A 26,286-nucleotide genomic window follows, 5' to 3' on the forward strand; every position below is an offset into this window, starting at 1 on the left:
AAATCTTTCTAGAAGCCTCCCCTATCACCTCATCCCCCAGATGGACTTGCCTTCATGTCTATTTGATGAAAATTATAGCATATGCCCATGCCTAAGCCAGTCATCAGTGGAAAGGGGAGTGAGCTCATCTTAATTAGCTTAGACCAATCGTGATCACCCCCTGGTGCTGGCTCCCACCTCTCCTAAAGGAAGAGATGCTCAAAAAAGGACAAAGTGGGGTCTCTGTTAGGGAGGGAAAGATTGTGATAGCACGATGTCTTCAGGGATGATCCTGGTTTATTAGGACAAGGAGATGAGGAAGTAATAAGTAGTAGATTCAACATAAAGGGGAGTCAGCTTTTAGTGGATCAAGATTTCAATCAGGCATCATATAAAATGATGAGAGAACAAATGGGGTGGGAAGAGTATGAAGCTTTTGTTTTTCTAGTTTTAACATTTGTTTTCATGTCTAAATAGGTATGCAGTGGAGCTGATGAAGACCCAGATGATAAAAATGCACCATTTCGACAACGGCCGTTTTGCAAATATAAAGGACATACTGCTGATCTCCTTGATCTTTCATGGTCTAAAGTAAGACATTCTTTTTTTTTGGCTGCGTTGGGTCTTCGTTTCTGTGCACGGGCTTTCTCTAGTTGCGGCGAGCAGGGGCCACTCTTCGTTGCGGTGCATGGGCCTCTCTTGTTGCGGAGCACAGTCTCTAGGCGCGCAGGCTTCAGTAGTTGCAGCATGTGGGCTTAGTAGTTTTGGCACACGGGCTTAGTTGCTCCGTGGCATGTGGGATCTTCCCGGACCAGGGATCGAACACATGTCCCCTGCATTGGCAGGTGGATTCTTAACCACTGCGCCACCATAGAAGTCCTAAAGTAAGAAATTCTTATTTGAATTTTGTATTCTATGTAACTATTTTAGGATAAAAACAAATGTTTTATTTGTATGATTGTCACAGTCAGGTGTTTGAATGTTTGTATATACTTTGTGGGAGTTACAAATTAATCAAAGTTAAAAAAGAGAAACGTCAGATTAGGCTAATAAGAAAATGTTTATATTACTTAACAGCTTCTATCTGGATCTGTCTATATACTTGTATTTGCTTCTTTTATAAAATAGTTTTACAAAGTAACTATCCTCAGCAAAATGGATATGACTTCAGCTACAAAGGTGAAGTCTGACCTATCTAATCAAGACTGTTTTGGGGATAATCTGCTACATTCATGAAATTATTAATTTAGGTTTAATAATTATATTCTGCAGATCAATGGTAAGTCTTCATTTTGTAATTTTTTTTTCCTTAGAGCAAAATTTCAAAGTAGAGGGGCTATTTTGCCACCAATCAAATATCTTAGAAGTTTGCAAAATTTTTAAGAGATATTTTAAATTTTATTTAAGGTGTTTGAAGCATGAAGCAGTTTTTGGAATTTTTGCATGATTCCTTACACTTTCTTTGTATTAAAATTTGTCAGTAATCAAAATCTAAAATATATTAAGAATTTGTGGGGGAAAGTAATATTTAAAAGCTTTAAATTGAGAAAAGTCATCTGAGTTAGCAAAATACTAGCAAGGATACCGGTGATGCCCATATATTTTAACTATATCACGAAGATATCACTGGTATATATTGGCAAGTCAGCCTTTCCCTGAGCTCCAGCTTTGAATCACTCCATTTATGAATTATGTTCCTATCATATTTGTTTAGATGTTATGGGTGCATTTCATAACGTTTTTCTCTAACCTCCTGGAACAAGCTTGGGCCTCACCTGGTAGTCTGGTTTTGAATTGAGCCCCAGTTGTATCTTTGTACTCTCTCCCCACCCTGTGTGAAATCTGAGTTGTCAGAAGATGGAAATTTAAAGTGTCCTTAATCTGATAATCGTATTCATCTAGAATAAGAAGTACAAAGCACCTAATTGGGAACCCTGCACTCATTTACTTTCTTAAAGCAAACCAATATTTTTTGTGAAATGTAACACCAACTGAAGATATTAATTCTCCATCGATCACTGTATCAGTCAGTGTTCTCCAGAGTAACAGAACCAAGAGGAAATACGTACATAGGAGGTTTATTTTAAGGAATTGGCTCACACAGTTGTTGGGGCAGGCAAATTTGAAATTTGTAAGGCAGGCATTGAAAACTCAGCCGGAGTCACACTGAAGTTTTTTAGGGTTTTTTTCCCAGCTTTATCGAGATGTAATTAAAACATCGTGTAAGTTTAAGGTGTACACAGTGATGATTTGATATACTTACATAGTGGGAAATGATTACTACAATAAGCGTAATTAACACATTCATCACCATAAATAGTTACCTTTTTTTTGTGGTGAGAACATTTAAGATCTACTCTCTTAGCGACTTGCAAGTATATAATGCAGCGTTGTTAACTCTAGTCACCTTGTTGTACATTCATGCTGGAGTCTTAAGGCAGAATTTCTTCTCCAGGAAACCTCAGTTTTTGTTCTTAAGGCCTTCATCTGTCTGTGTGCTCTTTTCTTAAACTTTCTTTTTTACTTAACTGTTTATCTATGTACATTTCTACGTCTTATTGGCAACAAGATTCTAAGCACCTCAAGAGTAGGGATCAGCTCTTACTTCACTGTTGTTTCTCTTCAGTATCTAGCACAGTTGATGTTTATAGTGGGTTTTCTGTTTGTTGAAGACTTATTTTGTGCCACGTAATAAGAATTACCTTGTTAATACTGAAAATAACAGTGCTGTGAGGTAGTTGATATTCCATACTGTGGATTAGAGACTGGGCCTCTGACCCATCCAAGATCACAAAACTAGTTATGGGTAGAACTTAGATCTGAATCTAATTTTTTTGACTTGTAAGATCATGCTTGGATCAAGAAAGCTATTTAATTTCATTTATTTAATAAGTATGTATTTTTGGATTGGGTTGTTTGTTTTTTTAATATTGAGCTGCATGAACTGTTTATATATTTTGGAGATTAATCCTTTGTCCGTTGATTCGTTTGCAAATATTTTCTCCCATTCTGAGGGTTGTCTATTCGTCTTGCTTGTACTTTCCTTTGATGTGCAAAATCTTTTAAGTTTCATTAGGTCCCATTTGTTTAGTTTTGTTTTTATTTTCATTTCTCTAGGAGGTGGATCAAAAAAGATCGTGCTGTGATTTCTGTCAAAGAGTGTTCTTCCTATGTTTTCCTCTAAGAGTTTTATAGTGTCTGGCCTTACATTTAGGTCTTTAATCCATTTTGAGTTTATTTTTGTGTATGGTGTTAGGGAGTGTTCTAATTTCATTCTTTTACATGTAGCTGTCCAGTTTTCCCAGCACCACTTATTGAAGAGGCTGTCTTTTCTCCATTGTATATTTTTGCCTCCTTTATCAAAAGTAAGGTGACCATATGTGCGTGGGTTTCTCTCTGGGCTTTCTATCCTGTTCCATTGATCTATGTTTCTTTTTTAGTGCCAGTACCATACTGTCTTGATAACTGTAGCTTTGTAGTATAGCCTGAAGTCAGGGAGCCTGATTCCTCCAGCTCCGTTTTCTTTCTCAAGATTGCTTTGGCTATTTGGGGTCTTTTGTGTTTCCACACAAATTGTGAAATTTTTTGTTCTAGTTCTGTGAAAAATGCCATTGGTAGTTTGATAGGGATTGCACTGAATCTGTAGATTGCTTTGGGTAGTATAGTCATTTTCACAATATTGATTCTTCCAATGCAAGAACATGGTATATCTCTCCATCTGTTGGTAACATCTTTAATTTCTTTCATCAGTGTCTTACAGTTTTCTTCATACAGGTCTTTTGTCTCCCTAGGTAGGTTTATTCCTAGGTATTTTATTCTTTTTGTTGCAGTGGTAAATGGGAGTGTTTCCTTAATTTCTCTTTCAGATTTTTCATCATTAGTGTATAGGAATGCAAGAGATTTCTGTGCGTTAATTTTGTATCCTGCTACTTTACCAAATTCATTGTTTAGCTCTAGTAGTTTTCTGGTGGCATCTTTAGGATTCTCTATGTATAGTATCATGTCATCTGCAAACAGTGACAGCTTTACTTCTTCTTTTCCAATTTGTATTCCTTTTATTTCTTTTTCTTCTCTGACTGCCGTGGCTAGGACTTCCAAAACTATGTTCAATAATAGTGGTGAGAGTGGACATCCTTCTCTTGTTCCCGATCTTAGAGGAAATGCTTTCAGTTTTTCACCATTGAGAATGATGTTTCCTGTGGGTTTATCGTATATGGCCATTATTATGTTGAGGTAGGTTCCCTCTATGCCCACTTTCTGGAGAGTTTTTATCATAAATGGGTGTTGAATTTTGTCAAAAGCTTTTTCTGCATCTATTGAGATGATCATATGGTTTTTATTCTTCAATTTGTTAATATGGTGTATCACATTGATTGATTTGCGTATATTGAAGAATTCTTGCATCCCTGGGATAAATCCCACTTGGTCATGGTGTATGATCCTTTTAATGTGTTGTTGGATTCTGTTTGCTAGTATTTTGTTGAGGATTTTTGCATCTATATTCATCAGTGATATTGGTCTGTAATTTTCTTTTTTTGTAGTATCTTTGTCTGGTTTTGGTATCAGGGTGATGGTGGCCTCATAGAATGAGTTTGGGAGTGTTCCTTCCTCTGCAACTTTTTGGAAGAGTTTGAGAAGGATGGGTGTTAGCTCTTCTCTAAATGTTTGATAGAATTCACCTGTGAAGCCATCTGGTCCTGGACTTTTGTTTGTTGGAAGATTTTTAATCACAGTTTCAATTTCATTACTTGTGATTGGTCTGTTCATATTTTCTATTTCTTCCTGGTTCAGTCTTGGAAGGTTATACCTTTCTAAGAATTTGTCCATTTCTTCCAGGTTGTCCATTTTATTGGCATAGAGTTGCTTGTAGTAGTCTCTTAGGATGCTTTGTATTTCTGCGGTGTCTGTTGTAACTTCTCCTTTTTCATTTCTAATTTTAATGATTTGAGTCCTCTCCCTCTTTTTCTTGATGAGTCTGGCTAATGGTTTATCAATTTTGTTTATCTTCTCAAAGAACCAGCTTTTAGTTTTATTGATCTTTGCTATTGTTTTCTTCGTTTCTATTTCATTTATTTCTGCTCTGATCTTTATGATTTCTTTCCTTCTACTAACTTTGGGTTTTGTCTGTTCTTCTTTCTCTAGTTCGTTTAGGTGTAAGTTTAGATTGTTTATTTGAGATGTTTGTTGTTTCTTGAGGTAGGATTGTATTGCTATAAATGTCCCTCTTAGAACTGCTTTTGCTGCATCCCATAGGTTTTGGATCATTGTGTTTTCATTGTCATTTGTCTCTAGGTATTTTTTGATTTCCTCTTTGATTTCTTCAGTGATCTCTTGGTTATTTAGTAACGTGTTGTTTAGCCTCCATGTGTTTGTCTTTTTTACGCTTTTTTCCCTGTAATTGATTTCTAGTCTCATATTATTGTGGTCAGAAAAGATGCTTGATATGATTTCAGTTTTCTTAAATTTAGTGAGGCTTGATTTGTGACCCACGATGTGATCAATCCTGGAGAATGTTCTGTGCACACTTGAGAAGAAAGTGTAATCTGCTGTTTTTGGATGGAATGTTTGAATGATCTGTCCATTGGTTTAAGTGAGGTGTTAAAGTCCCCCACTATTATTGTGTTACTGTCGATTTCCTCTTTTATAGCTGTTAGCAGTTGCCTTATGTGTTGAGGTGCTCCTATGTTGGGTGCATGTATATTTATAATTGTTATACCCTCTTCTTGGATTGATCCCCTGATCATTATGTAGTGTCCTTCCTTGTCTTTTGTAACATTCTTTATTTTAAAGTCTATTTTATCTGATGTGAGTATTGCTACTCCAGCTTTCTTTTGATTTCCATTTGCATGGAATATCTTTTTCCATCCCCTCACTTTCAGTCTGTATGTGTCCCTAGGTCTGAAGTGGGTCTCTTGTAGACAGCATATATATGGGTCTTGTTTTTGTATCCATTCAGCGAGCCTGTGTCTTTTGGTTGGAGCATTTAATCCATTCACATTTAAGGTGATTATCGATATGTATGTTCCTATGACCATTTTCTTAATTGTTTTGGGTTTGTTTTTGTAGGGCCTTTTCTTCTCTTGTGTTTCCCACTTAGAGAAGTTCCTTTAGCATTTGTTGTAGAGCTGATTTGGTGGTGCTGAATTCTCTTAGCTTTTGCTTGTCTGTAAAGCTTTTGATTTCTCTGTCGAATCTGAATGAGATCCTTGCCGGGTAGAGTAATCTTGGTTGTAGGTTCTTCCCTTTCATCACTTTAAGTATATCATGCCACTCCCTTCTAGGTTGTAGAGTTTCTGCTGAGAAATCAGCTGTTAACCTTATGGGAGTTCCCTTGTATGTTATTTGTCGTTTTTCCCTTGCTGCTTTCAATAGTTTTTCTTTGCCTTTAATTTTTGCCAAGTTGATTACTATGTGTCTTGGCGTGTTTCTCCTTGGGTTTATCCTGTTTGGGACTCTCTGCGCTTCCTGGACCTGGGTGGCTATTTCCTTTTCCCATGTTAGGGAAGTTTTTGACTATAATCTCTTCAAATATTTTCTCTGGTCCTTTCTCTCTCTCTTCTCCTTCTGGGACCCCTATAATGCAAATGTTGTTGTGTTTAATGTTGTCCCAGAGGTCTCTTAGGCTGTCTTCATTTCTTTTCATTCTTTTTTCTTTGTTCTTTTCCGCAGCAGTGAATTCCACCATTCTGTCTTCCAGGTCACTTATCCGTTCTTCTGCCTCAGTTATTCTGCTATTGATTCCTTCTAGTGTATTTTTTATTTCAGTTATTGTATTGTTCATCTCTGTTTGTTTGTTCTTTAATTTTTCTAGGTCTTTGTTAAACATTTCTTGTATCTTCTCGATCTTTGCCTCCATTCTTTTTCTGAGGTCCTGGATCATCTTCACTATCATTATTCTGAATTCTTTTTCTGGAAGGTTGCCTGTCTCCAGTTCATTTAGTTGTTTTTCTGGGGTTTTATCTTGTTCCTTCATCTGGTACATAGCCCTCTGCCTTTTCATCTTGTCTACTTTCTGTGAATGTGGTTTTTGTTCCACAGGCTGCAGGATTGTAGTTCTTCTTGCTTCTGCTGTCTGCCCTCTGGTGGATGAGGTTATCTGAGAGGCTTGTGCAAGTTTCCTGATGGGAGGGACTGGTGGTGGGTAGAGCTGGCTGTTGCTCTGGTGGGCAGAGCTCAGTAAAACTTTTATCCACTTGTCTGCTGATGGGTGGGGCTGGGTTCCCTCCCTGTTGGTTGTTTGGCCTGAGGCGACCCAACACTGGAGCCTACCCGGGGTCTTTGGTGGCGCTAATGGCAGACTCTGGGAGGGCTCACGCCAAGGAGGACTTCCCAGAACTTCTGCTGCCAGTGTCCTTGTCCTCACGGTGAGACACAGCCACCCCCTGCCTTTTCAGGTGACCCTCCAACACTAGCAGGTAGGTCTGGTTCAGTCTCCTATGGGGTCACTACTCCTTCCCCTGGGTCCTGATGTGCACAGTATTTTGTGTGTGCCCTCCAAGAGTGGAGTCTCTGTTTGTCCCAGTCCTGTCAAAGTCCTGCAATCAAATCCCGCTAGCTTTCAAAGTCTGATTCTCTAGGAAATCCTCCTCCCATTGCCAGACCCCCAGGTTTGGAAGCCTGACGTGGGGCTCAGAACCTTCACTCCAGTGGGTGGACTTCTGTGGTATAAGAGTTCTCCAGTTTGTGAGTCACCCACCCAGCAGTTATGGGATTTGATTTTATTGTGATTGCGCCCCTCCTACCGTCTCACTGTGGCTTCTCCTTTGTCTTTGGATGTTGGGTATCTTTTTTGGTGAGTTCCAGCGTCTTCCTGTCGATGATTGTTCAGCAGTTAGTTGTGATTCCGGTGTTCTTGCAAGAGGGAGTGACCTACAAAATCTGGTCTCGCGCCCCGGCGCCCGGCAGGGCCGAGCACCTGGGAATCCTATCCCCTTATGTATCCAGCTGGAAATTTTTGACAGATAGATGTTTGGTTTCTGGGTGATGGGCCATCATAATGCCTAAATCAGTTACACTACCCTCTTCTAGCTTTGAAAATTCTATGATCTATTCTGAGACATTTGACAGTTTCTATTCTCTAATTTTCTTGCCTAAGGTGTGACTGGTGCACAATAACTTTTCATTTCCATGCTGCGTTATAGGATAATCTTTTTGAAGGCATTTTAAGTGACAGGGAATTCATGTGAGTTAAAATTCACCAGTGTTATCAATGTGAAAATAACTGAAGTGACGATCAAATGAATAGATGCCTTACATTCATAGCTAACTTATAGTATATGCAGGCTCCAACAGCCAAGGCACACCTTAGTCCTCTGTTGGCATCTGGCAGATTTCTTTCAACAGAAGTCATAAGATTCATCCTCATTTCAGAATAGGTAATGTGAAAAAGTCTTAGAATCAAAGAAATATGGCATTTAACTATTTGGAAAAAAATGGAATTGTCCAAGTGAATTGGATATCTTTGTGCTTTCTGATGCTGCGTATAACAATAGTAATGACAAAACTATTGAGATACCTAAAACTAAAAGTTCACTTTTATGGTGTAAGTATTTTTTTTCATATGGTGATAAAATAATCAATGTCAATTTCTCCGTAGAACTACTTTCTGCTTTCTTCTTCAATGGATAAAACAGTCAGGTTATGGCACATTTCCAGAAGAGAATGCCTTTGCTGTTTTCAGCATATAGATTTTGTCACTGCCATAGCTTTCCATCCAAGAGTAAGTATTTACATGTTTTTTTGTTATACTACGAGGAAGGTGAGGGAACCAGGTTTCTCTGGAGGGTAATTGGACTACAGGAAAAAAATTATTAGTATCCACATAGTTAAGAGCAACTTAATTTAGTGTTTCATTCTGCTTTAAAAATAAGAAAGGAAATAAATATTGTGCTAATCTTCATTAGAAGAGCTGAAAATATTATAGTCTAAATATGACAGTGAAAAGTTATCCCAAATCTTTAATAAGACCTGCAGGGTATAAATAAAGAAATAAACTATCCTATTAAAGAGGAGAGAGGTTGGAGACAGTGGAAGAAGAAAAGACGGCAGGTAAATAAATGAGAAAGGGAAGCATATAGGCAGGAATAGTTGTAGGAGGGTCAGGAAGGGAAGAGACAAAGAGGAAAAGGTTGAAAGAGGCAAAGACCAAAATTCATTACAAATTAGACTGAATTCCTATTTCGGGTCTGAAAACATTGTTAATCTTGAGATCCCTTCATACTCATTTTCAATGTAGAAAATCCTTTAATATCTTTCCTCTAGAAAGAATTTCATATGATTTCAACTAAAGGAGAAAAATCTACTGTCATGGACTCCAGACCTATCTTATGCCCTTATAGGATAGAGCCACCAAATGCATGAGGCTAGAGTAGTTTTACTTCTTTGCAGCTGTAAGCACAAGGGATGTCATGTGTTGGAGCTGCTTCACTAGCTAGGTTGAAATAAGTGGAGGGCTTGAGCTGACCCTCGTTGACTTTCCCTCCACTACATTTGTGTATGATTACATTTCCAATCATGTCCTCATCTCTATGTGTTTAGTACCCATTGTCTTTTTAATGCAACCTTTCAATTATATTGACATTTCTTTCTCTCCTTCCCCAAATTAAGAGAGAAGAATGACTTTTTTCTCTCAATATAATTTCCCTCCCTGGGCAGGCTTATAACATAGGCAGTAATAATTCTGAACCCTGAGAGAAGATTTTATTAAGAACTTTTGAAAATTAAAAATGCTTAATCTATGTTAATACTGTATCAGTTTTGACCATCAAGCTTTTGAGGCTTCTTTCTAAATAATACCCCCATCCTGTCACCTAAGGGTGCAACAAAAGGATAGATTTTACCCCTGTCAGCACCTGTGAGCAAAATCCCCCCACCTCTATTTTAACTATAATGTATCAAGATAGAAAGAGAGGGGTATTAGGTGGTAATAGTTATCTATGTAGTACTTTATTATTAAGGTTTCTGTTTAGTCAATAATTTTCCTATACTTTTATTTCGTTTTATTTTGGAAACTGAAAAGCCTTATTTCTAAAAATTCTACTGACCTGGAGAATTTATGAGAGGGGCTAGGGAAGAATGGAGTGGTGTTGACATTTTCCTAGGAAATATGACTCTATCAAATAATGTTACCTAGAAGAAAGGAAGCAGAGTTATAAAAGAAATAGCAAAATGAAGATACACACACATATATACACGTGTATATATGTATGTAAATAAAATTCTGAATTGTAAGACCAAGATGAAGTATTTTTATTTGTTCATCACTTCTGCTGGTAGACATTGAGTTGAGCCTACTGTACCATAGCCATAAAAATGCCTATTCTATGAAGGTTATCCTTGACGGGCTTGAGAAGTGGGTAAGAATAATAATCTTGAGTGGAGAAGAAAATCTGTTTCTTGTTTTGGCATCCCAATTATTTTATTTTCTTTTTAATTCTTATGTTACCAAAAATTAGAGCAGCTTCATGGTAGGCCTGGTTTAGTTTAGAACAGGGTTTCTAAACCTTGGCACTAATGGCATTTGGGGTTGGATAATTCTTTTTCGTAGAGAGAGGAAAGGCTGTCCTGTGCATTGTAGGCTGTTTAGCAGCGTTCCTGGCCTCTACCCACTAGATGTCAGTAGCGCCCCACCCTCTAAATTGTGACAATCAAAACTGTCTCCAGACATTGCTAGATGTCTCCTGTGGGGCCAGGTTGCCCCCAGCTGAGAACCCCTGGTTTGAGATTGAGAATTTAAATAGTGAAGCAATTCTCTGCTGACAGGGTGTCAGAGTTCCAAAAATTGACTGGTTCTGTGGGCTAACTGGCATTAGTTACTCTTTTATCCATCTGTTACATGTATCCTAAGGAGGGTATGGGCAAATGTACCATTATAGGATAGTGTTTCCCAAAGTATGTTCCTTGAATTGCTAGCCCTGCTAGATGTCCCTACCTGACCCCAAAAAAAGTCGCCCGTTAAAGATTCAGAGTGCGTGTTAACTGAGAATCCTGTTTAACTTTCTGTAACTAAGAATTTCTCAAACTTATTTGACCACAGAACCCTTCTCCTACACAATATATACTCAAACACATTATCTATTAAAATCTATACCTTGGGAAAAGCAGTTTAAGGATATGATAAAGTGATTAGAATGTCATTTCTCCAAAATGAATACTGAGGTTTCTAACTGTTGTTATTTTTAGTGACTGAAATAATGCTTACTTTAATACTTTTAAAATGAAATCTATATATGTTAACATTATTTCTAATAGACTTAATGTATTGATTTGCTAATGAGTTTTTCTTCATGTGATAAAATGAAAGCTTCCTCTTTCATCACATTTTTAGGATGACAGGTATTTTCTAAGTGGGTCATTGGATGGAAAGCTCCGCCTTTGGAACATACCTGACAAAAAAGTGGCTTTGTGGAATGAAGTAGATGGTCAAACAAAATTGATCACAGCTGCAAATTTCTGTCAGAATGGCAAATATGCAGTGATTGGGACATATGATGGCAGGTGTATTTTCTATGATACAGAGGTAAATGACTGTCTTGTATAAATTACATACTTGAATACTTAGATACTTTTGTGGTTTGGGATAAGTTGGTGTATCCTCTCTGGGCTTTAACTGCCTTATCTGTAAATTGGGACAAATAATACCATGTTTGTCTGTGAGTTGCCTCAGATGATCTTTGAGTTTCTTTCTAATTCTGATCTTTTTAAATTGTGATTTTTTTTTTTTTTAGCATTTGAAATACCACACACAGATACATGTCCGATCTACCAGAGGGCGCAACAAGGTTGGAAGAAAAATTACTGGCATTGAGCCTTTACCTGGAGAAAATAAGGTACTAGGTATTCAAAACCATCTGTCTCCACACTATATATAGACTCCTGAAAGTAAGTTCTTCATATCTTAGCTAAGAATATATTTCCTTTCCTATGGCATATTGCTTTTTCTAGTTTTGAGATATATTCTGTATGTGTCTAACACCCTTTTTTGGTTGTACCTTAGCACAGATTAAAAGATGGTATTTTTAACTTTTCCTTTGATTTGTTTTTAGATACTGGTAACTTCAAATGACTCCAGAATCAGACTATATGATCTTAGAGATTTGTCACTGTCCATGAAGTATAAGGGTTATGTGAACAGCAGCAGCCAGATCAAAGCAAGTTTCAGGTAAATTGGCAATGAGGAAGTCCCAAAAGAGATCAGAACATTTCTCCCCTACTCCCATTTTTCCATTGATCTATGGCTTATGTTTATATGGTGTTGTTAGTTACTTTGCAGTTTTACAACTGGTGTCTCATATTTTCTGTCATACTTACATTATCCAGGTGTTTGGTAGAGTTTGAATTGCCCCTACTCTGCAGATGAAGAAACCAACACCCAGAAAATTAAGTAATTTGCCTAAAGTCACACTGGTAGTTGCAGAACCAGGATTAGAAGACCCAGCTCCAGAATTTGTGCTTTTGTACTTTCATGTATGCTTTCTAAGAGGAGATTTACCCCACCACCGCCCACCCCACCCCACCCCACCCATGGTCTTGATCCTTTTAGGTACAGAAGCTAATAAAGCATTTCGAGACCCTAAAGTACAGTGTCCTGTACTTACACCTTTGCATATCATTATTATTTGAACTGTTAATTTGGGATCTGCAGGCTCTCCTGAAATACCTACCTTTTCTTCCTTTATAGCCCTCCTTATTTCAGCTCTTTTCTTACCAGTTCTCCTTTCTTCTTGAATTACCCAGTAATTTAATTGGTAAAGTATTCTGCTTCTCTGTTTTATCTCTTAAGTAGGCACTCATCCCAGTGTGGGTTAACCCAGCAGGAGTTACCTAGAGCTTCAGTGAAAATACTAATGCCACTGGCCACCCATGTCAAACCTACACGTTCAGAACCTCTGGAGTGAGACTAGGAGTCTGTATTTCAACAAGTTCTCTTGGCTATTTTCTTAGGTGTCTCAAACTGGGAAGCTCTGGTAGAGGGAAACCTAAAAAAAACCACAACTTTGATTTTTTTTTTCCTTCTTCCCTAAATGTAGCCATGATTTTAGTTACCTCGTTAGTGGCTCAGAAGATAAGTATGTTTATATCTGGAGTACTTACCATGACTTAAGCAAGTTTACTTCAGTGAGGAGAGATCGTAATGACTTTTGGGAAGGTATTAAAGGTAAGTAAATGCCTACTTTTATGTGTCTTATAAGTGAATAAAGTTAAAATGGAGATGTATTATAAGTAAATTTGTATAGGCATTATTTCAGAGAGACAGTTTAGCAGTTTTAACTGCTTTCGCGTTGTATTGGCTTTGTTTGATTTTCCTATACCAAGGAAGAACTTATACTTGTCTAAAATTTGAGAAGTCATGCAATCTCAGAACTTGTATGTGGTTTTGTTTTTTTTGTTTTTTTTTAACATCTTTATTGGAGTATAATTGCTTTACAATGGTGTGTTAGTTTCTGCTTTACAACAAAGTGAATCAGTTATACATATACATATATCCCCATATCTCTTCCCTCTTGCGTCTCCCTCCCACCCTCCCTATCCCACCCCTCTAGGTGGTCACAGAGCACCAAGCTGATCTCCCTGTGCTATGCGGCTGCTTCCCACTAGCTATCTGTTTTATATTTGGTAGAGTATATATGTCCATGCCACTCTCTCACTTCGTCCCAGCTTACCCTTCCCCCTCCCCGTGTCCTCAAGTCCATTCTCTACATCTGCATCTTGATTCCTGTCCTTCCCCTAGGTTCTTCAGAACCATTTTTTTTTATTTTTAGATTCCATATATATGTGTTAGCATATGATATTTGTTTTTCTCTTTCTGACTTATTTCACTCTGTATGACAGACTCTGGGTCCATCCACCTCACTACAAATAACTCAATTTCATTCCTTTCTATGGCTGAGTAATATTCCATGGTATATATGTGCCACATCTTCTTTATCCATTCATCTGTCGATGGACACTTAGGTTGCTTCCATGTCCTGGCTATTGTAAATAGAGCTGCAATGAACATTGTGGTACATGACACTTTTTGCATTATGGTTTTCTCAGGGTATATGCCCAGTAGTGGGATTGCTGGGTCATATGGTAGTTCTATTTTTAGTTTTTTAAGGAACCTCCATACTGTTCTCCATAGTGGCTGTATCAATTTACATTCCCATCAACAGTGAAAGAGGGTTCCGTTTTCTTCACACCCTCTGCAGCATTTATTGTTTGTAGATTTTTTGATGATGGCCATTCTGACTGGTGTGAGGTGATACCTCACTGTAGTTTGGATTTGCATTTCTCTAATGATTAGTGATGTTGAGCATCCTTTCATGTGTTTGTTGGCAATCTGTATATCTTCTTTGGAGAAATGCCTATTTAGGTCTTCTGCCCATTTTTGGATTGGGTTGTTTGTTTTTTTGATATTGAGCTACATGAGCTGCTTGTGAATTTTGGAGATTAGTCCTTTGTCAGTTTCTTCATTTGCAAATATTTTCTCCCATTCTGAGGGTTGTCTTTTGGTCTTGGTTATGGTTTCCTTTGCTGTGCAAAAGCTTTTAAGCTTCATTAGGTCCCATTTGTTTATTTTTGTTTTTATTTCCATTTCTCTAGGAGGTGGGTCAAAAAGGATCTTGCTGTGATTTATGTCATAAAGTGTTCTGCCTGTGTTATCCTCTAAGAGTTTGATAGTGTCTGGCCTTACATTTAGGTCTTTAATCTATTTTGAGTTTATTTTTGTGTATGGTATTAGGGAGTGTTCTAATTTCGTTCTTTTACATGTAGCTATCCAGTTTTCCCAGCACCACTTATTGAAGAGGCTGTCTTTTCTCCATTGTATATTTTTGCCTCCTTTATCAAAAGTAAGGTGACCATATGTGTGTGGGTTTATCTCTAGGCTTTCTATCCTGTTCCATTGATCTATATTTCTGTTTTTGTGCCAGTACCATACTGTCTTGATGACTGTAGTTTTGTAGTATAGTCTGAAGTCCGGGAGCCTGATTCCTCCAGCTCCGTTTTTCTTTCTCAAGATTGCTTTGGCTATTCGGGGTCTTTTGTGTTTCCATACAAATTGTGACATTTTTTGTTCTAGTTCTGTGAAAAATGCCACTGGTAGTTTGATAGGGATTGCACTGAATCTGTAGATTGCTTTGGGTAGTATAGTCATCTCAACAATGTTGATTCTTCCAATCCAAGAACATGGTATATCTCTCCATCTGTTTTGTATCATCTTTAATTTCTTTCATCACTGTCTTATAGTTTTCTGCATACAGGTCTTTTGTCTCCTTAGGTAGGTTTATTCCTAGGTATTTTATTCTTTTTGTTGCAATGGTAAATGGGAGTGTTTCCTTAATTTCTCTTTCAGATTTCTCATCATTAGTGTATAGGATTGCAAGAGATTTCTGTGCATTAACTTTGTATCCTGCTACTTTACCAAATTCATTGATTAGCTCTAGTAGTTTTCTGGTAGAGTCTTTAGGATTCTCTATGTATAGTATCATGTCATCTGCAGACAGTGACAGCTTTACTTCTTCTTTTCCAATTTGGATTCCTTTTCTTTCTTTTTCTTCTCTGATTGCTGTGGCTAAAACTTCCAAAACTATGTTGAATAATAGTGGTGAGAGTGGACATCCTTGTCTTGTTCCTGATCTTAGAGGAAATGGTTTCAGTTTTTCACCATTGAGAGCGATGTTGCCTGTGGGTTTGTCACATATGGCCTTTATTATGTTGAGGTAAGTTCCCTCTATGCCTACTTTCTGGAGGGTTTTTGTCATAAATGGGTGTTGAATTTTGTCGAAAGCTTTCTCTGCATCTATTGAGATGATCATATGGTTTTTCTCCTTCAGTTTGTTAATGTGGTGTATCACATTGATTGATTTGTGTATATTGAAGAATCCTTGCATTCCTGGGATAAACCCCACTTGATCATGGTGTATGATCCTTTTAATGTGCTGTTGGATTCTGTTTGCTAGTATTTTGTTGAGGATTTTTGCATCTATGTTCATCAGTGATATTGGCCTGTAGTTTTCTTTCTTTGTGTCGTCTTTGTCTGGTTTTGGTATTAGGGTGATGGTGGCCTCGTAGAATGAGTTTGAGAGTGTTCCTCCCTCTGCTATATTTTGGAGGAGTTTGAGAAGGTTATGTGTTAGCTCTTCTTTAAATGTTTGATAGAATTCGCCTGTGAAGCCATCTGGTCCTGGGCTTTTGTTTGTTGGAAGATTTTTAATCACAGTTTGAATTTCAGTGCTTGTGATTGGTCTGTTTATATTTTCTGTTTCTTCCTGGTTCAGTCTCGGAAGGTTGTGCTTTTCTAAGAATTTGTCCATTTCTTCCAGGTTGTCCATTTTATTCGCATAGAGTTGCTTGTAGTAATCTCTCATGATCGTTTGTATTTCTGCAGTGTCAGTTGTTACTTCTCCTTTTTCATTTCTAATTCTGTTGATTTGAGTCTTCTCCCTTTCTTTCTTGATGAGTCTGGCTTAGGGTTTATCAGTTTTGTTTGTCTTCTCAAAGAACCAGCTTTTAGTTTTATTGATCTTTGCTTTTGTTTCCTTCATTTCTTTTCATTTATTTCTGCTCTGATCTTTATGATTTCTTTCCTTCTGCTAACTTTGGGGGTTTTTTTGTTCTTCTTTCTCTAATCGCTTTAGGTGTAAGGTTAGGTTGTTTATTTGAGAAGTTTCTTGTTTCTTTTGGTAGGATTGTATTGCTATAAACGTCCCTCTTAGAACTGCTTTTGCTGCATCCCATAGGTTTTGGGTCGTCGTGTTTTCATTGTCATTTGTTTCTAGGTATTTTTTGATTTCCTCTTTGGTTTCTTCAGTGACCTCTTGGTTATTTAGTAGTGTATTGTTTAGGTTCCATGTGTTTGTATTTTTTACAGATTTTTTTCCTGTAATTGATATCTAGTCTCATAGCGTTGTGGTCGGAAAAGATACTTGATACGATTTCAATTTTCTTAAATTTACCAAGGTTTGATTTGTGACCCAAGATATGGTCTATCCTGGAAAATGTTCCATGAGCACTTGAGAAGAAAGTGTATTCTGTTGTTTTTGGATGGAATGTCCTATAAATATCAATCAAGTCCATCTTGTTTAATGTATCATTTAATGCTGTGTTTCCTTATTTATTTTCATTTTGGATGATTTGTCCATTGGTGAAAGTGGGGTGTTAATGTCCCCTACTATGATGGATTTGATTTTTTTTAAGAAAATATTTTTGGGTTTTAAATAGTTCTTAGTTACTTATATGTTAGTTTTTAAAGGTACTTGCATATAACATACACTATTATGTTTTTTGCAGTATTATACTTTTTGTCTTGATGTTTAGAATCAAGTTTATTAGTTGTTTTGAAGTAATTTTTTTTTCCTAGCACATAATGCAGTTGTTACATCAGCCATCTTTGCTCCAAACCCAAGTTTGATGTTGTCTTTGGATGTGCAGTCTGAAAAATCAGAAGGGAACGATAAAGGTGAAGATGCTGAAGTTTTGGATAACATGCCCTCTGGTAGGTATTCATATTTTATTTGTCCTTCATTTTCTCTAGTCAGCCTTTAGTAGCCTCATTGACTTGTGGGTATTATGAGGTCTTCATGAGTATGAAGAATATTTCTGTTATGCAACATAATGGTTGTCAGATGTTCATTTCTGAACATTTTGGTAACATAGTTCTTGCCAGTTTTACTTCTTTTAAATTCACCTGGGAATTAAAACTGAAAATTTTGAAAGTTTGTAATTTTTTTTATGGAAAACTATATTCTCTTTTGAGAAATGCAAACCAGACATAAATATATACAAGTTAAATTATCTGTCTCTATTGCACTATAATCTCTGAGGGCAAAGATTTTATGTGTTTTATTTATTGTTGTAGGGCCAGTGCCTAGCACAGTGCTTGCCTGAATGTAGTAGGTGCTTAATAAACATTTACTGAATAAGTGAATTAAACCAAAGTGAAAGCAGTGTTCTTTTCTAATTGCCACAAATTTACAGCTCCTCATAGATAGCTATTTACAAGCCAGTGATTCTTGCCCGTTGCAGCAAATACTTTGAGAATGAATAGTACTTTCAATTATATAAAATGCTCAGATTAGGAAGTGAAAAGAAACCGTCAAGTAGTATTTAGTGCCGATTATATAAAAATGGTCCTTGTTAATTCTGAAGAGTAAAGTAAAACCATGTAAACTTGGACCAGTTGTTAATGAAAACAAGTTTGTATTGTTAAAATCTATTGCAGAATATTTTATTAAATGTGTTTTCTCACTTTAGAGACTATACCCAGGCCTTGTAGAGAGTTATAAAGTCACAACAATAGATACAATGTAGTAAGAGTGCTTCTAAAAGTATTTGAATACTAAAAAGTTCTCAAGCATTTTTATCTCATTTAATATCAAGTCATTTCCCTTGCGGTATTATTTGCACTATACACTATACTAAATACACTATTTCTTCTGTCTGTGAAGAAAAATTTTGATAGCAAATATGAACTTCAGTCTAGCACTTCTTTCTTTTTTTCATTTAAATATTTATTTATTTGGTTGCGCTGGGTCTTACTTGTGGCAGGCAGGCTCTTTAGTTGTGGCATGTGGGATCTAGTTCCCTGACCAGGGATCGAACCCAGACCCCCTGCATTGGGAGCATGGAGTCTTATCCACTGTGCCACCAGGGAAGTCCCTAGCACTTCTTTCAATTACCAGATTTAAAAATCAACCAATGCAGAATTATTACACCTTTACTAAATGCCTGTTTGGAAATATTTCTTTTCATTTTCTTTTTCTTTTTTTCTCACAGTCAAATCCTACTTCTCTCTTCTAAATTAAGTCATTTGGTTGGGGTTTTTTTCTTTTCTTTTTCCCCAATACCTTTTTACACTCTGCACATTTCCCCTACACATTGAACAGAAAATTCTAGCTTTTTAAACCATTTGAGGAAAAATGAAAAGTACCTTTTTTAAACTTCTCAAAACTGCAGCATATTAACATGGTTCAGTTATTACTTCACTGGGTCCTTTTTAAAGAGGCACAACTTTGGATCATACTCAGATTTGTGTTTGCTGTTCTGTACCCGTGTAGGTATACTCTAAGAATAAACTCTTAAACTTGGGGTATGAGATCATAAAATATATCTGATTGCCCTCCTCTTTATTCTGACGTATTTGGCAACTTAAGCTTCAGTTTTCCTCATGTTTAAAATGGTGATAATACCTCGTTTATAAGGTTGTGATATGGGCAGAAGACCTAAATAGACATTTCTCCAAAGAAGACCTACAGATGGCCAGCAGGCACATGAAAAGATGCTCCACATCGCTAATTATCAAAGAAACACAAATCAAAACTACAGTACACACACACACACACACACACACACATATACACACTGGAATATTACTCAGCCATAAAAAAGAATGAAATAATGTCATTTGCAGAAATGTGGATGGACCTAGTGATTATCATATTAAGTGAAGTAAGTCAGAGAAAGACAAATATGATATCACTTATATGTGGAATCTAAAAAATAGTACACATGAACTTATTTACAAAACAGAAACAGACTCACAGACATAGAAAACAAACTTGTGGCTACCGAAGAGGAAGGAGGGAGGGATAAATTAGGAGTATCTCTGAATCACTTTGCTGTACACCTGAAATTAACACAATATTTTAAATCAACTATACTTCAATTTTAAAAAAAAAAGATACAGCTGAAAACTGAAAAAAAAAGGTTGTGAGAAGAATTAAAGATAACACATGTAAGGTGTCTAGCAAAATGCCTGGCATGTAATAGACATTATCATCTTCATTATGTTGTATCTTATAAAGCATTTCTCTCTCTATATATGATGAATTATTTTCTTCTCTAGCCTTTCTGATATCCCTCAGTTGTTTGCTGCTGCTTCTGCTGCATAGCACTACTTTGAGATATACCAAAAGTGTGGTTAGGAATGTTCAGCAGCTTAGGATATGTTTTTAACAAACCTAAGTGAAACCATTTTGTCTAACTCATCCCGTACACAACTCCCCAGTTACAGTTTGGATTATTTTCTTCCTTACTAATCAGTCGTTCTTAAATCTACAATTTTTGCCTATGCATAATAGTTAACACTGAATTTTGTTCGTTAAATGTTTTTACCAGCAAATGTTAAATGGTAAGCGTTTTTGCCATTCAGCGTAGTAGCTACATGGTTCTTCAGTATGGACTGGAAAGGCAAAAGGTGCTCTCAGCATTCACAGAGTGATCATGTGTACTTCATTTCATGGCAGTTCCAGTATGTCTGCTGTACAGTAAACCTTACTGTCAACCTCATTAGTGAACCCTGTTGGCAAAAGACTTGCCCAGCTGATCCCATCCTGCCAACATTCCAGTCCTGGGGCTGAATAACACGCTAGCCTCTTGCCACGAAATGAAGAATCAGACAACTTAGAGGCCTTGGCTGCCTGGGAGTAAATCCAGGCATCCTGGCCCCAAGGGACCATAATCTCTCCTTAGCTGCCAGGAAGAGAGCAGCTAAGACAAGGTAAGTGGAAGTGAGCCTCAGAGAGGAGAGGTACAGGAGGATGAAAGGATCACAGGAGCAAGCCAGAAAAGAGAGACTGAAAAGGCTGGGAGAGGTTCTTCTGCCCCAGAGGTAGAGGATCATGGGCATGTGACAGTTGTGGCAGCAGGCTTCATATTCCTTTAAAATCAACTAAAAACTTTCTTTTATGCTTTTAAGGTATTATGAAGACAGATAACACAGAAGTTCTTCTCTCTGCTGACTTCACTGGAGCAATCAAAGTGTTTATTAACAAAAGGAAAAATGTATCTTAATTTGAAATGACATTTAAAATAAACATATCAGTAAGTTTCTATATGTATCAGAACTGAAAAAAAGTTATAGTGTTTCAGGCCAACATCCTTTTTTTAATTTTTATTGGAAGCTGTTCAAATATAATATATTTTTTGAGAGGCAACGTTAATGATCTAGTAAACCCGGGACTGATAGACTAGAAAGGAATGTAGCTAGAATAACATTGCCAAACATTAGGCTTTACATTTTGTTATGTTTGTGTTTTTGTTATATAATTGTGAACATGCACAGGTTTCTGCATGAAAATATATTAATATATTAATCACATGTGTGTGCCTTTTGGTTACATGCACTAAATCTAACAGAGTTAAATTATTTCAGTGGCTCTTTTGGCCTCTTACTGAGGGGGAGTGTCTTGTTTCTAGCTTAAATAATTTCTTTTGCACAAAATTTCATTTTTAAGAGAAGTGGTATCTTTTGACTGAGTTACTATTTTTAAAATGTTATATAGGTTTTCAATAGGTCAACAACCATGTGTAAATGGTTTTTATAAATTTCTCAATTTGGGGACTTTTTTTGTGTGTGGTCTAAATTGTGGACTTAAGATTCTTTTCTTTGTATGTGTGTGTGTGTGTGTGTATATATATATATATTTTTTTTTTTTTTGCCACACTGGAGCACAATGTTTCCTATGTAAAGAATTCTTTTCATTCTTTATCCATGAGCACCAGGCTTTGCTCACTTAAAAAAATTAAGCCACATTACGGAGTGAGTCTTCTTTTTTACAATAATGTAAAAATGGACAGTTTACATTTTTTTAAAGCATTGTAGTTTTAAAAATTAAGCTGTTTTGTTTTGTGTTGTTGAATTTGAAAGCCTTTGTAAATATTGATACAATGTACCAATGAAATAACATCTGGGGTGATGGAACCCTGATAATGTTGTTGATGGTTAGCATATGTTTCTGAAAATTAAATATGTATTATTAAAAGTTGGTGGCCAAAACTTGTTAAACATATGACTTTATTTTCAGATGACTTCGGTAAATTGAGAAATGTGAAAAAACCAAAATCTTGTTTTATAATTTGATTTTTAGCAAGCAGAGATCAAATTTTGGACCCCTAAATTATAATGCATTAGCTACATACCTTTAAGAAAAAAAGTTTTTAATTCTAGTTCTAAAATGAGCACTGCTAACAGTTCATCTGTATGCTTATATGTTCTTCACTGCATTTGTTTTCAGTATATAGGTGAGAAGCTGGGGAGCCGAGATCACATCCTTATTAATTAGCATGGTCTTTTTTTTTTAAATTTATTTTATTTATTTATTTTTGGCTGCGTTGGGTCTTTGTTACTGCACGTGGGCTTTCTCTAGTTGCAGCGAGCGGGGGCTACTCTTCGCTGCGGTGTGTGGGCTTCTCGTTGCGGTGGCTTCTCTTGTTGCAGAGCACAGGCTCTAGGTGCACGGGCTTCAGTAGTTGTGGCTCGCGGGCTCTAGAGCACAGGCTCAGTAGTTGTGGCGCACGGGCTTAGTTGCTCTGCGGCATGTGGGATCTTCCCGGACCAGGGCTCGAACCCGTGTCCCCTGCATTGGCAAGCGGATTCTTAACCACTGAGCCACCAGGGAAGCCCATCAGCATGGTCTTGAGGTGTCCTGGATTTTCTAGTTCATTGCATATTATTTGCCTTGGTTTTACCCCTATGCTGCTTTCTTCCTCTTGCCAGTGCTATGCTTTCTCCTTCCCCTCCTCTCACCTCCCTCACACTTCTCTCCCTACCTCTGCTCACTTTTCTGTACTCTACCTGACAGACCAAGTTGTTATGCCATTGGCTTTTTAACCAGTCACTTTCGTAGTCTCAGGGTCTGGATGGCAGTGTGATTGGTCTAGTGTCTCAAAGAATTCAGTGTCTTCAACCCTCTTGGCTTTCACTGACTTCTGCCTGAGGCCTTGTAGTCTGCTGTGGTGCTGGATGTTTCAACTGCAGATAATCAGGTGTTGCCATATGAATATTTCCTGATAGGTTTTATGTGGTTTCTCGAACAAAAAGGCAAAAAATAGTTGGGATGCAAGCTTAAGAGAACAATACTGACACTTCTAAATTTAGTTTTAAAAATTGTTGGCTATCACTATATAAATACACTGCGAAGTTACAAGTCAGAAAGTGAGTTTGAAAAGGTAGCATGAAGATGTATACAAAGAAAAATTGAACAATATTTTTCCCTAAAGTGAATATTAGAAACTCACTGTAATAAGTTGTGTGGTATTATAGGAAGGAGCACAGATTCTAGAATTAGATAAACTTAGATTTGGTTTCCTCTGTTAGCACCTTCCTTGAGCAAGTTATTCTGTATTAATTTCCATGTCCTTATCTGTAATACGAGAATATCTAATGGAAATTGTAAAGATTTACTGAGAAATCATGTATGTATAAAGCTTGGTACCTAGCCAATAGGTGTACTCAACAAACACACATTTCTCACTTCCTCTCCCAAATCCCTGAGTACCCTCCTAGACCAAAAAAAAAAAAAAAAAAAAAAGATGTGGAAGTGCTTTCTAGATATTGAGATTTCATGGACAAATAGTATTTTAGGGATTGACATAGGGCACCAGCCTTTTTCTGCCAACTCAGCACTTTTAAAAACTGCCACCGTCTACTATCACCTCATCATAAAAGAGAGAACATTTTAATACTTAAAAAGTCACTAAGAAAAGTCAAGCACAATCTTATCTTAGAGCAACAAACAGTCTAAAGTGAATAAACCTAGCTTTTGAAAAAAGTAACCATATTACCTTATTTTCCCTTTTTCCTTTGGTGAAAATTTCATCACAGACTTGGTGTGGCTGCCTGAACAAGTTTAAAACCACATTTCATTAAAAACTATTTGAAGAGTCATATTGAGCCTTCCCCTGCCTCCATCTTGTTTACCTTAATTGGAATTAAAATATGAATGACTCAACATATTTAGCATGCCATTTTCTCTGGTCTTCAAATTATACAGCTGGGCAGTTGCTTTTTATTCTTTGAAATACATGTTTAACATTAATATATCCATCCCCAGAATTCCAGTTTCAGTTGTATAATTTTGAGAGCCAGCTCTCCTCACTGATACGAAAAAATCAAATTATCAGAATGTTTTTAAGTTATTTAATTATTATGGGGATTCAAGATAAAGTTTTCAAAAGAAAATCATTCCCAGTTTCACTGGTTTCTAGCTTCCTGCCTTACTTCTCCATTAAGCAGATGTTTATTGAACACCTACTATGTACAGACCACTGCTGGGACTAGAAAAGAATAAGGTAGCAGCCATGTGCCAGAAGAGCTCACAGTCTGATGGAGAAGATGGCCACAGAAACAAATAAGAGACTTGGAACTATCTTGTGGCTGTGGCCCTAGAAATGCCCCTTCTCATCCTATCCCCTGTCTGTTCTACCCTTCCTAGTAACTCATGGCAGCCACTTGATTCTCAGGCCCATCTTAGTTCATCTAATATTACAAGTAGCAAGGATAATATGGGTAAAAGACCTTATGAGTAAGCCATAGGTAAGGTGGAGAAAATGGAGTACCCACCATGCCAACATCTTCGCTGGTCTCTGGCCCCCTCCTCCCAGACTAAAATCATTGTCTATTTCCTCTAAATTCTTACCTGTCTTCTGTTTTGAGCTAACTCCTTTTTAACAGACCCCCCTTCCCTGCAACTGCTCTCCTGTTCCCTTCAGTTCTGAAGCTTGGTCCATTTTGTTTTCTTTCGTTCTCTAGATTTGAGTCATCTAGTCTTGGGGAAGCCAGGTTCCCCCTGTTAGCCACAACCACTTGGCTGGTGTAGACCCATGCACATGAAGTAAATGCAGGTTGATACAGCAGGGCCAGCATGAAGGGTGGTGTGGAAATGAGGGGAGAGATCCACTGCAGAGTCCGCAGCAAATCAAATGTCATCATGTAGGTAATCTACGGTGGTCCAGGCAGATGGAGTTTGCCTGTACGTCCAGCTACCCTGCGTTACATTTTAAAATTTTTATTTTGGAATAACTTTAGATTTACAGAAAAGTTGCAAAGAAAATACGGAGTTCCCATATACTCCTTACCCAGTTTCCCTTAATGTTAATATCTTACGTTACCATGGCACAGTGATCAAAACTAAAACCCACACTGGTACAATACTATTAAGTAAACTCCAGACTTTATTCACATTGCACCAGTTTTCCACTAGTGTCCTTTTTCAGTTCCAAGATCCAGTCCAGAATACCTTATTGCATTTAGGCATATTGTGCTTTCTTAATTTAAATGAACTTTTTATTTTAGAATAGTTTTAGATTTTTCAGAAAAGTTTGCAAAGAGTTCACATATCCCCTGCACCAATTTCTCCTATTGTTAACATCTTACATTACAATGGCACATTTTTCACATTAAGGAACCAACATTTGTACATTACTGTTAACTAAACTCCACACTTTATTCAGATTTCACTAGTTTTTACCTAATGTCCTTTTTCTGTTCCGGATTCCCGTCCAGAATGTGACATTACACGTGGTCGTCAGGTCTCCTTAGGCTCTTCTTAGCCACAACGTTTTCTCATGCTTTCCATGACCTCAGCAGTTTTGAGGAGTACTGGTTAAGTATTTTGTTGAATGGCCCTCAGTTTGGGTTTGTCTGGTATTTTTCTCATGATTCAACAGGCTATGAACTTTGGAGAGGAAGACCACAGAGGTGAATTACTCTTTTCATTACATCACATCAAGGATATACACTATGGAGAACAGTATGGAGATTCCTTAAAAAACTAAAAATTGAACTCTTATATGATCCAGCAATCCCACTACTGGGCATATAGCCGGAGAAGACCATAATTCAAAAAGATACATGTACCACAATGTTCACTGCAGCACTATTTACAATAGCCAGGACATGGAAGCAACCTAAGTGTCCATCAACAGACGAATGGATAAAGAAGATGTGGCACATGTATACAGTGGAATATTACTCAGCCATAAAAAGAAACAAAATTGAGTTATTTGTAGTGAGGTGGATGGACCTAGAGTCTGTCATACAGAGTGAAGTAAGTCAGAAAGAGAAAAACAAATACCGTATGCTAACACATATATATGGAATCTTAAAAAAAAAAAAAGATTCTGACGAACCTAGGGGCAGGACAGGAAAAAAGACGCAGACATAGAGAATGGACTTGAGGATATGGGGAGGGGGAAGGGTAAGCTGGGACGAAGTGAGAGAGTGGCATGGACATATATACACTACCAAATGTAAAATAGATATCTAGTGGGAAGCAGCCGCATAGCACAGGGAGATCAGCTCGGTGCTTCTTGTCCACCTAGAGGGGTGGGATAGGGAGGGTGGGAGGGAGGGAGATGCAAGAGGGAAGAGATATGGGAACATATGTATATGTATAACTGATTCACTTTGTTATAAAGCAGAAACTAACACACCATTGTAAAGCAATTATATTCCAATAAAGATGTATTTTTAAAAAACAGGATACGTACTACCAACATGACATCACCTGGCTGAGGAATGTTTGTCAGGTTTCTCTATTATAAAGT

General features: G+C 37.2%; 1 protein-coding gene across 1 annotated transcript in view; it reads left to right on the plus strand.

The window, feature by feature from the left end:
• Positions 1–21,745, plus strand: part of WDR44 (WD repeat domain 44) — an 82,535-nt gene extending 60,790 nt beyond the window's left edge. The window contains exons 13-20 of the mRNA XM_082377096.1: positions 457–570; positions 8,576–8,698; positions 11,306–11,497; positions 11,706–11,807; positions 12,024–12,139; positions 13,008–13,135; positions 17,321–17,455; positions 20,657–21,745. Of these exons, the coding sequence (XP_082233222.1) occupies positions 457–570; positions 8,576–8,698; positions 11,306–11,497; positions 11,706–11,807; positions 12,024–12,139; positions 13,008–13,135; positions 17,321–17,455; positions 20,657–20,751 (1,005 nt within the window). The 3' untranslated portion in view covers positions 20,752–21,745. The remainder of the gene's footprint in view (positions 1–456; positions 571–8,575; positions 8,699–11,305; positions 11,498–11,705; positions 11,808–12,023; positions 12,140–13,007; positions 13,136–17,320; positions 17,456–20,656) is intronic.
• Positions 21,746–26,286: the final 4,541 nt, after the last annotated feature.

This window comes from Balaenoptera borealis, assembly GCF_965194805.1.
Source record: "Balaenoptera borealis genome assembly, chromosome: X".
Taxonomy (NCBI): Eukaryota; Metazoa; Chordata; class Mammalia; order Artiodactyla; family Balaenopteridae; genus Balaenoptera; species Balaenoptera borealis.